General features: G+C 35.2%; 1 protein-coding gene across 1 annotated transcript; it reads right to left on the bottom strand.

Moving 5' to 3' along the window:
* Window positions 1-2,445: 2,445 nt before the first annotated feature.
* On the bottom strand, window positions 2,446-12,130 carry LOC129900311 (glutamate dehydrogenase A-like). Its single transcript, XM_055975262.1, has 9 exons — window positions 12,023-12,130; window positions 11,819-11,932; window positions 4,295-4,516; window positions 4,132-4,206; window positions 3,887-4,003; window positions 3,556-3,806; window positions 3,208-3,283; window positions 3,040-3,126; window positions 2,446-2,830 (listed from the first exon to the last, which is right to left on the bottom strand). The coding sequence occupies exons 1-9, from the start codon at window positions 12,128-12,130 to the stop codon at window positions 2,645-2,647; spliced, it is 1,236 nt and encodes a 411-aa protein (XP_055831237.1). The 3' UTR covers window positions 2,446-2,644.
* Window positions 12,131-12,569: the final 439 nt, after the last annotated feature.

Raw genomic sequence — 12,569 nt, forward strand, 5'->3', positions numbered from 1 at the left:
GCAAGGCAGTTGTTCATTGAGTTAGATTATGCGATCTCGACAAACTTGCATTGTCGCTGCCTTTTTCCCCTAATAGAAACGAGTTTGGGTGCAACAGATTTCCCTTCCAAGTTTGAATTCATATTTCAAGATGTTCAATGATGCTCATAAATTTCTTTTATAACGTTTATTAGTTCATCGGGGGTTATTAATGGTTCAACAACTATATTTTAACGCACCAAATTATTTTTCATTATCTTCATCAATAATCCACCATTTATGAAACCAAGGGTTTTATGAATACATTCATTCAACTACTTTCCAATATCATAAATACACATTTATACTCCCTAATGATCGAGTTTGAACTAATGGAAATTATCTATTTTAGTAAACCTCAGACATTCCCTCTTTTGGTTTTCGTGGTGATTCTTTAAGTTTCAAGTGTCTCCTTGTGAATTTGATCCAAAAATAGGTTAAGTATAAACATTTATTGATGTTATAACATCATGAATGCACCATAATCCTTACCTTTAAGTATAGTAAATGAGAAAGAGTGGGTGCTTCTTACTCTAGAACTGATCAGGAGCTCATGAACAAACCTATTTCTCTTTCTCTCTCCCCCACAGCTGAACATTTAGGCCTGGGGTAAATTTTTGTCATTATTAGCCAATGGTTGATCGTTGATACAACCTAGTCTTGAATGTAGCCACCCTCATGAAATCGTAACTACGGTTGGCATATAGCTAGAGGCCTCCCTTTTGTTCTTAATTTTTTTTTAAAACTTGTTGTGGTTGAATTGTGTTATAAGTGTTGCTTCTCTTCTCTTGTGTTATTGTGCAAGTGTGGTCATGGTCGACAACAATGATCACAGTTGATCTACATCCCTGAAGCTTCAGTGTTTCTTCCCTTTGGAAATTTCCACGGCTAAAATCAATATTTTAATGTTTTGTCTCAACTTTAAACTAGGTCCAATTTATTATGTTAGACGCCTAGCTATATAACTTACGCCTTGTGATACAATTGTCTCCAAACACCCTGTTTCTACTGTTAATCTGTAAGGATCCACACGTATTTTAAGGTTACTTCAGACCACTCTCTTGAGCTCGTCTTAAATTTATATTAAGTTTGTTTTAATTAGGGCAATTTTTTGGAGGCAAGGGTAGCTCTGAAGGGAGAGTTGAGCTCCCACATTAATGGAGGCATTTAGAAGTAGCTCAATTCGAAGCAATGTCAGACCCAACTTCTTTTTTGGCAATATTTTTAGTTTACATTTGAATTTCTCTGTCCTCTAAAATAATCTAGTTATTTAAACCTTCACATTCCGATTACTCGGAAAGACAATCTATAACCACCATCATGTGAAATTCTAAAAAGGTCAAAGTACAATTGTCCCCACCAATGATTTTATATAGGTCATGCATTGTGTCTATCCTCAAAATATTCTTCGTACACAATAACCTTGCCCTTTTAAATATCCAAATTAGGTTCATTTCTCGTCTCTTTCGACCACACATATTTTAACCCTTTATTATGAATCCTATGGGATGTTTCCTTGTGTCATTGATTATTCAAGTAGTGGAGTATCTATGGTCAAAACCTAATTAGTTAAATATGAATGAGAAAAAAGAGTACCTAAGTTCTAACTCGTAAGTATTTTGACTCATATATGCAAGTTTGACATCTGAATTTCTTTCTTTAAACCAACTTGTTGATTCAGAAGTGGACTCCAATTTGTTTTCATTATTACTTGAGCAATGCCTAGGCAAAAGAAACATCACTTTCTGCTGTCGTCATTTGTTTTTTATAACTTGCAACAACCGCGTACATCTTATCCCACTTAAGGTTATTATTTTGAATTCATTAGGAATGATCTTAATGTAGTTACATGTTAAAATTATCATGAAATACTACATAAATGGACTTTTGGATTTGGTTTCAACTAATGTAGGTAAAGTTAAACAAGTAGACATATGTGTTTTATATGTATTTTTGCTAATATTAATACATAGATTAGTTGATGCCAAATCCCTAGCTTTGGTGGTTTTAAAAAAAGGTATATAATATTCATCTCATCACTCTTTCAAAATACTGATATCAAAACTGTTTTAACTAGGTGCATCTTTGATCTTAAGAAGATATACTTTCTCCATGTCATTTTATGTGACATTCTTTCCTTTTTAGTCTATCTCAAAAAGAATGTCACTTTCCTATAATTAGAAACAAATCTTTACCTGGGAGAAGAATAGAGGATTAAGCACAGGGCTCAACACAAGGAACAAACCTCCAACTTCCTCAAACACATCTGCTAACTTCTACACCATGATCACTACCTGTACTGATTCGTTTCCCTAAATCATTGCAAAATAACAAATCCTCCTGCAGAGGGATGCAAACAGAGAGTACGACAACATACTCTACAAAAACTAGAAAAGGTATACATACATCCCATAAGTCTATATCTATATATCTTCAATTCAATTTGCAGAACATACTTTATAATGTAGCAACAATATGAGAAGCCACAAAACAGTGAAGAATTATTTAACAACTGTTGAACGTCTCAACTATACGACTAGGTTTATGAAGCAAATTAAAGATAGACCATAAATATTTGGCGGTACAAAAAATTAAAGGGAGTCTATATGTATGTTGTTCCACGACGCTATGCCTCCCAACCTCTTAACATTGTAGCACGTGCAACACGATTCACTCCCAATGTGAAGGCACCCATCCGAAGATTGCAATTGTGTGACTTACACATGTTCTTCAGGTTATGGAAGGCTTTTGTCATGTACTTCTCAAGCTCTATGTTAACCTTCTCCTCATCCCACATAAAACCTTGAATATTCTGCAAATGAGACACAATATTAACAACTCACGTCTAATCTAATACCGGGCTTAAAATTAAGTTGTAAGATAATTTATTGTCACATCGTTGGAATCTGACTTCACATAATGAATATTCAACAACACCCATTAACTTGTTTATATTTTGAGCAAATTGCATTAAGCTATACACCCAATGTAATAAAAGCATATCTAGATATGGGATATTACCTGAACCCACTCAAAATAACTGACAGTCACACCTCCAGCATTGGCATATATGTCGGGAAGTATAACAACTCCTTTCTTACACAAAATCTGCATATATAAGGACGCTATCTATCATCAAACATGGTAATCCTCGAAGTGAAATGACTAGAAAACCTGAAAGAGTAGTACCTCATCAGCTTCAGGATCAGTAGGATGATTTGCTGCTTCTATTATGAACTTGGCCTTGATATGATCAGCATTTTCTCTTTGGTGAAAAATCAGATCATGTACACAATGAAAAAATTAATTAGATATGTATGTCGGCCTATCACAAGTTCACATATATAGATGTTTTCGTAGTAAAGACGGAATAAAGAAGAAATTCAAATGCTACTAAGAGTCTTTGCCTGATCAGGCACTAATGCCACCAATACTGACCAGCTCCTTTTCATTTAACGATTCTCTCAGTACAGAAACAAACAATTTGGCAATAATTAAGCAGAAAATTAATTTCAAAAGTAAAATAAGGTTGTCAACCTGTTCAAAACTCCTCCCAAAGCACAAGGTATGAGAACATCACACTCCTGTGTAAGTAATTCGTCGGAATCCATCAAGTCTCCACCACTAAAATCAATCAGTGTCCCTGTTGCTTCTTTGTGATTCAGCAAAGCGGCTATATCAAGCCCATTAGGATTCTTGACTGCCCCAGTAATGTCACTCACTGCAATCACCTTACCGCCTTTCTCATGAATAAGCTTTGCTGCCCAAGCTCCCACATTTCCAAATCCCTAAGAAATACAAATATTCGAGCAATAACGTATATAGACAATAGGAACACAATGGAAATTGAACAACTATGAAATTTTACCTGAATGACAAAAGTCAAGTCCTTAATATTCTTTCCATGTTCAGAAAGTAAAGCATCTGTTGCATAAACTACACCACGGCCAGTTGCAGCATCCCTACCCAATGACCCCCCAAGATCCTAAGACAAAAGATGAAGTAGGCTACTTCAAATTATTGAACGTACGAATTCTAACCACATTGAATAATTAAGTCTAAAATGTATCAGGTAGGTTTTCAATGTATAATATGTTGCAAAATACGTCTTACAATTGGTTTTCCAGTCACAATTGCAGGTGAGTGCCCATGAAACTTTGAATACTCATCCAACATCCAGGCCATAGTCTGTTTGTACAAAGTACCAATAAGCCTATTTGCTTGCAACTATATATTCTAGAAATGTTTGAGATATATAATGATCGATATTACTAACCTGGGAATTAGTTCCCATATCAGGTGCTGGGACATCAGTGTTAATTCCAATAAGATCATGAATTTTCTGTGTGAAAACACGGGTAAGGCGCTCCAACTCACTAATGCTTAAATCTTTCGGTATGCAGCCAATTCCACCCTTAGCTCCCCCATATGGAATATCTACTACAGCAGTCTTCCAAGTCATTAGTTGAGCAAGGGCATTTACCTCGTCATGGTTAACCTTGCAAAACAAATTTACCATATATCTCAGTACCAAGTCCATCGTTATGAAAAAGGGAACACTTAGAAAGAATATTAATTTGAGTACCAGCAAAACTCAGAACATTGAAAAATTAAGACCATGACAGAAACTTGACGTTGATAAGCAAGATCAATTGAAAAGGAAATGTTAGTGGGACTCTAATCATGATCTAGCATATTGTTAACATAAAGTAATTCCTATATATGGATAAACATTTTATCGATAGATTTTTAATAACAAATCAATGAAAGCTAAATATATAAAAGTATGTATACAAACCTACTCATATATATATTTATCACCTGCTAAATAGCTGATGCTACAAACCTTGAACGCTAAATTTTCATCTAAATATCAAAAGCCAGTGCTTTTCATGCTTGAAGCACCAGAAGGATTGACCAACACGTTAATAAAAAATTTTAAAGGGAAATAACAGATCTCTTATACAGCCATCATGTGCAGCACAACATGAGTGGTCCATCATAATAATTTCTTTCAACGGACACGTGCATACTTTATTTGAACGCAAGTTGAACCCAAAGACATTAGGCCAAGGGCATGTCATATCTGCTTGGGCATCACACATCACGTCATCGAAATCTAAATTTTGATCAGAATCTGGTATTTAATAGTACCAACCTTCGAATGGTCCTGATCTTGCCTAATTTATACAGCGGGGTAGGGGCCAAAAAAGTTGTCTCGACATTTTTAAAATCAAATATAAACGCGGGAACTGAATGTGTTGATTATCTGGTCCCCCAAAAATATTAATACAAATAACAACAGTATTATATATTCAGAAGATTCCCCTTGAACAGGAACCAGACTCTTTACCGCGCAACTTAAGAAATAAACATTCTTAACCACTATATATGTTTTAACATAATTGATCATTACAGCAGAACACCTATTCATCTTTGTATGCAAGGAAACCATTTAGCCTTGGCAAAGTCCTCACATCTGCAAAACCTCTCTCAGAATACAAGACACATTGCAGTCTATATACCAAGAAGGAAAAAAAGTCTAATCCAAATTTTATTTTTTTACCCTTTCCTACAAGCTCCTACCTTTCTTTCTCCATGGGTGATTCGAATCCACAAACTTAGGGTCAGAGGTGGAGGATACTTACTCTTTGGTTAAGTCTTATCCAACCTCAATTTTTCCAAAGTCTAAATTTTTCAAAGTGTAAGTCCTTCTATCAGTCTTTCCACAGCCTGCCTAAGGAAGTTAAAGGAGTTCTTCAGTTGGACAAATCCCAACTCCCAAGTTTTAGATTAAGATACGATAAAGTTAACATTTATGTCAGTTAATTACTTATATTTTGGTATAGGCCAGAGGTTGAGAGAAATAAATCCAGGATCTTGTCTCCTATCTTTTTGCTCTTATTATAACAGATTGAGCCATACAATCTGTTTTTATATCTTAAAGGTAAGGTTTGGCCCTCCTCTTTTGCACTTTTAAGATATAATAATATACCTATAGCCCGTTTGGATGGGCTTAAAAAATGACTTTTATGTATGAAGTACTTTTAGAATTTTTAAGTGCTGAAAGTTATTTTTATAAATAAGCAATTGAATGTTTGGATAAAAGTGTTTATGCTGAAAATAAGTTGTTGATGTGCTAAGCACTTATTTTCTGTCAAAATGACTGAAATACCCTTAAAGTTGTTAACACCATAATAAGTTGATTTAAAAGATTTTTAAATTCTAAAGTTGATTTTAATCAAAAGTAATTTATAATGTAAAATCATTTTCACTATAAAATGTTTATTTAATCTAATTTTTTTATAAATACATGTTCCATTTACGCTTTCTAATGAAGTTTGTTGAAATAATGTGGTTGCTTTAGTATCTTTTGTTTCCAATCGAAACCACTCCACTATATCTTTTTATAAATACATGTCCCATTTACGCTTTCTAATGAAGTTTGTTGGAGTAAGTAAATATTCAATTAGTATTATGTATGCCTCTACTCTAGTGTAAGTAAATATTGTGGATGCTTTACCAGTGGATGTGAAAAGATGACATGATAATAAAATCCACCTAGAATATTGACAGTATGTGCTTAATTGAGATGATAGTTGCAGATTACATTTTATTTGAGCACACTCTGAACTGTCAAAAAAAAAAAATGGTTCAGTTGCATCGGTTATTTGATTCTCTTTATTTTTGCATGATACAACATTTCTAATAGTTGTGCATGTTGGGAGGAGGAAGCACCATAACTAAAGTTTGATATGATAAATAATATAAAAAATAAATTGGACACGAAAATTTTACGTGGAAACCCCTCTAACTGATAGAAGGGAAAAAACACGGGTTAGAAGGATCTCACTATAAAAATATGGAGTACATTGTTCTCAAATACAGGGAGAAAACAACAATTAACACTTCTCTCTCGTAAAAGGAACAACTCACTAAAGAGGACACTAAAGACTACAATATTTATCTTGGTGTATAACTCTCTTTGTTTTCTTATTCTCTCTTTTTGGGATGATCTAAATGAGGGCAGGAGGTCCTCTATTTATAGGAGAAAGAAAACGCGTAAAAAAAAATACGCGAGAAAATTTTCTACGCGTTACCGTGTTTCAACACAAAACAGCTCTGCCTATAGCTGTGGCTTTTTGACATTAAAGAAAAGTAGTTGTGCCTCCTTTTTTGACTTTTCTTACTTTTCTTTTCATCATTCTCCCACTTGAAGATTTAATTGAGAATTAATTAAGTCTTCACACCATCCTTTCTACCAAATTACTGTAATGTTACGTTTCTGCTAGGCCAATAGAAGATCGACACCATATGAACTTGTTACTGTTGATTGGCTTGGTAAACATATCTGTCAGGTTGTCATTAGTGTGAATTTTCTGAATATCCACACTGTCTTCTTCCACCTTCTCACGAACAAAGTGATACTGAACTCATATGTGATTTGTCCTTGAATGAAATGTCGGATTCTTTGCAAGATGCAAAGCGCTCTGACTGTCACAAAATAGAGCAACCTTCTCGTGTTTGTGCCTGAGCTCCTCCAGTAACATCTGCATCCATATTGCCTCTTTGCTAGCTTGTGTAGCTGCTACATATTCTGCTTCCGTCGTAGATGTAGCCATAATAGATTGCAGTTTTGAAACCCAGCTTACAGCTCCTCCAGCAAGAGTAAACACATAACCTGTGGTGGACTTACTTTTATCAAGATCACCTGCATAATCTGAATCAACATAACCTTTAACAGTAAAGTCTGATCCTCCATAACATATTGCAACATCTGAGGTACCCTTGTTGTATCTCAAGATCCTCTAAACTGTATTCTAGTGCTCTTTATCAGGATTAGTCATATATCGACTAACTACTCCCACTGCTTGTGCAATATTAGGTCTTGTACATACCATGATGAACATTAAACTTTCCACTACTGATGCATACGGTACTCGAGACATCTCCATCCTCTCTGCTTCATTGCTAGAACTCATACTTGAGGATAACTTGAAATTAATAAGAAGTGGGGTAGAAATTGACTTACAATCTTGCATCTTGAAGCGTCTCAAGATTTTCTTCAAGTAGTTCTTTTGAGAAAGCAAAATTTTCCTATTATTTCTTTCTCGGTGAATTTGCATCCCTAAAATCTTATTTGCTGGTCCCAAGTCCTTCATTTCAAATTCCCTAGACAACTGTGCCTTTAAATTTATCAGACGATCTTTGTTGGGGCCTGCTACCAACATGTCATCAACATACAACAGCAAAATAACAAAATCTTCATCACCAAATCTCTTGTAATAAACACAAGGATCTAAACTATGTCTATTGTATCCAAGGCTTATAATGAAGGAATCAAATCTCTTATACCAACATCTCGGCGCCTGTTTGAGACCATATAGAGATTTTTTCAACCTGCAAACCAAGTTCTCTTTTTCCTGTTCTTCAAAACCTTTTGGTTGGAGCACGTAAATTTCTTCTTCAAGCTCTCCATGAAGAAATGCAGTTTTGACATCTAACTGCTCCAAGTACAAGTCAAATATAGCACACATCGCCAGGACCACTCGAATTGTTGTGAGTCGAACCATCGGAGAAAATATCTCATTGAAGTCTATACCTTCTTTCTGAGCAAATCCTTTCACCACCAATCTTGCATGATACTTCTCCACTTGATCATTACCATTGCGTTTGATTTTGTAGATCCATTTATTTCCAATGGCCTTCCTTCCTTGTGGTAATTGAACAAGATCCCATGTTTTATTTTTATGAAGAGCTTCAATTTTTTCTTGCATTGCTGCCACCCATAGAGATGATTCTTGGCCTTTCATAGCCTCGTGAAAAGTTAAAGGCTCTCCATCTTCTGTTAATAGGCAGTATGCAATATTGCTCTCCATAGAATAATCTGTGTGCCAAGCTGGTTCTCTTCTCTCCCTAGTTGACCGTCGAACTACTGGAGTTTGGATCTCAGCTTGCTTTTGTTTTTCGTGCTCTGGTGTTGCTTCAGAAGAAACTGGAACTTCTTCTATTTCTTCAACTTCAACTGTAGTAGTCTCTGATTTTTCTTTTGAAATGCTACCTTCTTTTGCTTGTATCTTATTTTTAACAAATACAACATCCCTACTGATTACCACTTTGTGGGCTGTGGAATCCCACAAGCGATACCTTTTGACTCCATCAGCATATCCTAAGAAAATGCATTTTCTGGATTTTGGATCCAACTTCAATTTTTCGTGAGTGTTGTACATAACATAAGCAGGACTTTCGAATATATGTAAGCGAGAATAATTAGCTGGTTTTTCTGTCCACATCTCCATTGGCCTTTTTAGATCAATTGCGGTTGATGGTGACCGATTGATCACATAGCAAGCGGTTTTGACTGCTTCTGCCCAGAATGGTTTTTCCAACCCTGTAGTTGCCAACATAGCTCTTGTCCGTTCCAATAAAGTTCTGTTCATCCGCTCTGCTACTCCATTTTATTGTGGAGTATATGCCACCATGAACTGCTATTTAATACTTTATTGTTTATAGAAGTTATTAAATTCATCACCAGTGTATTCTCCTCCATTATCTGTCCTCAAACACTTGATCTTTTTCTCAGATTCAAGTTTCACCCGCGCTTTGAATTCTTTAAAAACTAGAAAAACATATGCCTTTCTCTTGATTGGATAACCCAACTTCTCCTGGAGTAATTGTCGATGAATGACACGAAATATTTCGCTCCTCCTAAGGACTTCATCGGTGCTTGCCAAATATCAGAGTGGACTAGATCTAGTATTTCCTTGCTTTTAGCAGAGGAACTGCTAAACTTCAGTCTATTCTACTTACTTGTAACACAATGCTCACATAAGGGTAGTGAAACCTTTTTGAGCCTTGGAAGAAGTTTTTGCTCAGCAAGAATCTTCAAACCTCATTCCAACATATGGCCAAGTTTACGATGCCATATCATCGTTGATTCTTCAAATAAACTTGCTGATGCGGTTGATGCTTCTCCTTCTTGGTGTGTTTCACCTTTAAGCACATATAGATTTGCAGCAAGGTTTTCCGCTTTCATCACTATAAGCGCTCCTTTGAATATTTTCATGACTCCACCATGAGTCTTATAGAACATCCATTATCATCTAGTTGTCCTAAAGATAATAGATTCTTCTTTAAGTCTTTTACATGTCGTACCTCCTGGATGGTGCGTACCGTGCCATCATACATCTTTATTTTAATGGACCCAATAACAATAACATCCAAAGCATGATCGTTTCTCATGAACACAGATCCTCCTGAGATAGGATTATATTGATGGAATCATTCTCTCCTAGAAGTCATGTGACGTATTGCTCCTGTGTCTATGATCCAGACATCAGTGAAACATTTTCTGCCTTTATTATTTGATATTGCCTCACTACATAAAATATTGCCATCATACGAGGTACATGCAACATTTTTTTAAGCATTTGATGGCTCAGGGTGTTCACTCTTCTTCTTGAATCGACAATCTTTCTTGAAGTGCCCTTTCTTGCCACAGTTATAGCACTTGATATTCTTCTTACTTCTTGATTGAGATCTGCCATGATTATGACTTCCACTAGGGCCACATTCCGTTGGTCTTTCTCTCACCATCATCAAAGCTTCAGCTTGTTGCGAACTTGCTTGTCTGTCTTTCTTATTTTTGCGCCGATTTTCTTCTTTCAAGACAGCGGCTGCAATTTCATCAAAAACTAGACTATTTGTATTGTTCGTCATGTTGATGATGAGTTGATCATACGAGTCAGGCAGATTTTGAAGTAGAAGCTCCGCACATTCAGTTCCCTCGATTTTGCAATCCATTGTTGTAAGTTGCAAAAACAGAGTATTCAAAGTATTGATGTGTTCAGTAACTGACATGGACTCTGCTATTCGAAGAGTATACAATATTCTTTTTAAGAAGATTTTATTATGCAAATACTTGGCCTCATACAACCCCGTAAGAGTATCCCATATTTCCTTCGCCGTCCGCTTTTCCGCCACACTAGACAACACTTGATCAGCCAGTGCCAAGTGTAGATCAGCAACTGCGTTGCTGTCTATGTTGTTCCACTTGCTATCATCAACAAAGTTTGTGGGCCTGCCTTCAATTGCAGCTAAGCAATTGTCTTTTCTCAATATTAATTTTATTTTCATTTTCCACAATGAGAAATTAGTCTCATTGAATTTTTCAATGTCAAACTTTGTTGTACTCGACATTGTTATTTGCTTCACACCCTTCTAGATCATTTCTGAATATTTTTGTGAACAATCATGACAAACTGTACCATCATCGAAATTTACTATTCACGTGAATAATACTATTCACTGAATTTTACTATTCATGAAAATTTACTATTCACGAATAATGTCTTCGCATAAAACAGACAGAATAACCGAGGGCTCTGATACCACTGTTGGGAGGAAGAAGCATCACAACTAAAGTTTGATATGACAAATAATATAAAAATAAAAGTTGGTGCCCATCCAAACAGGCTCCTACTCTCAAGTCTCGGGTCCTCTCACCTGAGTAGTTTTCTTGGAAGAAAAAATAATAATAAAATTTTAAAGTGAAAAATACAATGATAATCCAATTATGTAAGAATCTACTCCATCCATTTCAATTTTTACAATTCTCTTTGTAGTCTATTTCAAAAAGAAAGAGACTGACAACTCTTTAATCTAATATTTAAGAAAATGACATTTTAGTATCGACCTCAAAATTCAAAAAAATATTTTTTACTTTGTTAAAGTGGGTGTCAAATGAAAATGAGATAACATAAGAGGTTAAAAAGAGGAAATAGTGTAAAAAAAAAAAAACCTCAGGATGGTATCTGATTCCCCCTTTCATAGGACCACGAGCGTTATCATGTTGGACTCTAAATCCAATGTAGGAAATTAAGGTTCCATCATCCTTTGGAATTGTGCATTCCACCTGATCGATCAAACATAGATAGATATAATAAAGGTAGCGGTAGCTAGTTATATAATGATAGAATTAAAATTTAAAAAGAAATAATTAAACCTTAATTTCTCTGAAAGGTATCAAAAGACTCTTCTCAAGTTTAGAATCCAATCCAAGAATGCGGCTGGCCTTGCGAAAGTTACGATTGGTTGCTGCAAGAGCATTCATGCCTGCCTCTCTCTCTCTCTGTGTGTTTTATTGAAAAGGAAATTAGGAGATGAATTAATGGGAACTACTACTCCCCACTTAACACTTGAAATAATAATCCCAAAGTTGACTACAAGTAGGATCCGGACGTGACAATCTATGACATCTTTTACTCTTCCTTTGCCCAAATAAAGGACAAGGACACAAAATTATATTTAACTTCACCAATTATTTAATTAAATCTTCTTTTTCAGGCCAAATTTTAAAAAGGGAAAACAAAATAGATTAATTATACTTTTTTTTTATTTACCTAAAGATAACTACATTATAATCAAATTCTTCTTTTACATGTTTGATCAAGAAAAAAAGAAATACACATTTAAAACAAATACTTAGTGCATCTAAAGAAAAAATGTACAAAAAAACATTCCAAACAAATGTTTTATGAATTTAACCCCCA

The sequence above is a fragment of the Solanum dulcamara genome, chromosome 8, assembly GCF_947179165.1.
Source record: "Solanum dulcamara chromosome 8, daSolDulc1.2, whole genome shotgun sequence".
Classification (NCBI taxonomy): Eukaryota; Viridiplantae; Streptophyta; class Magnoliopsida; order Solanales; family Solanaceae; genus Solanum; species Solanum dulcamara.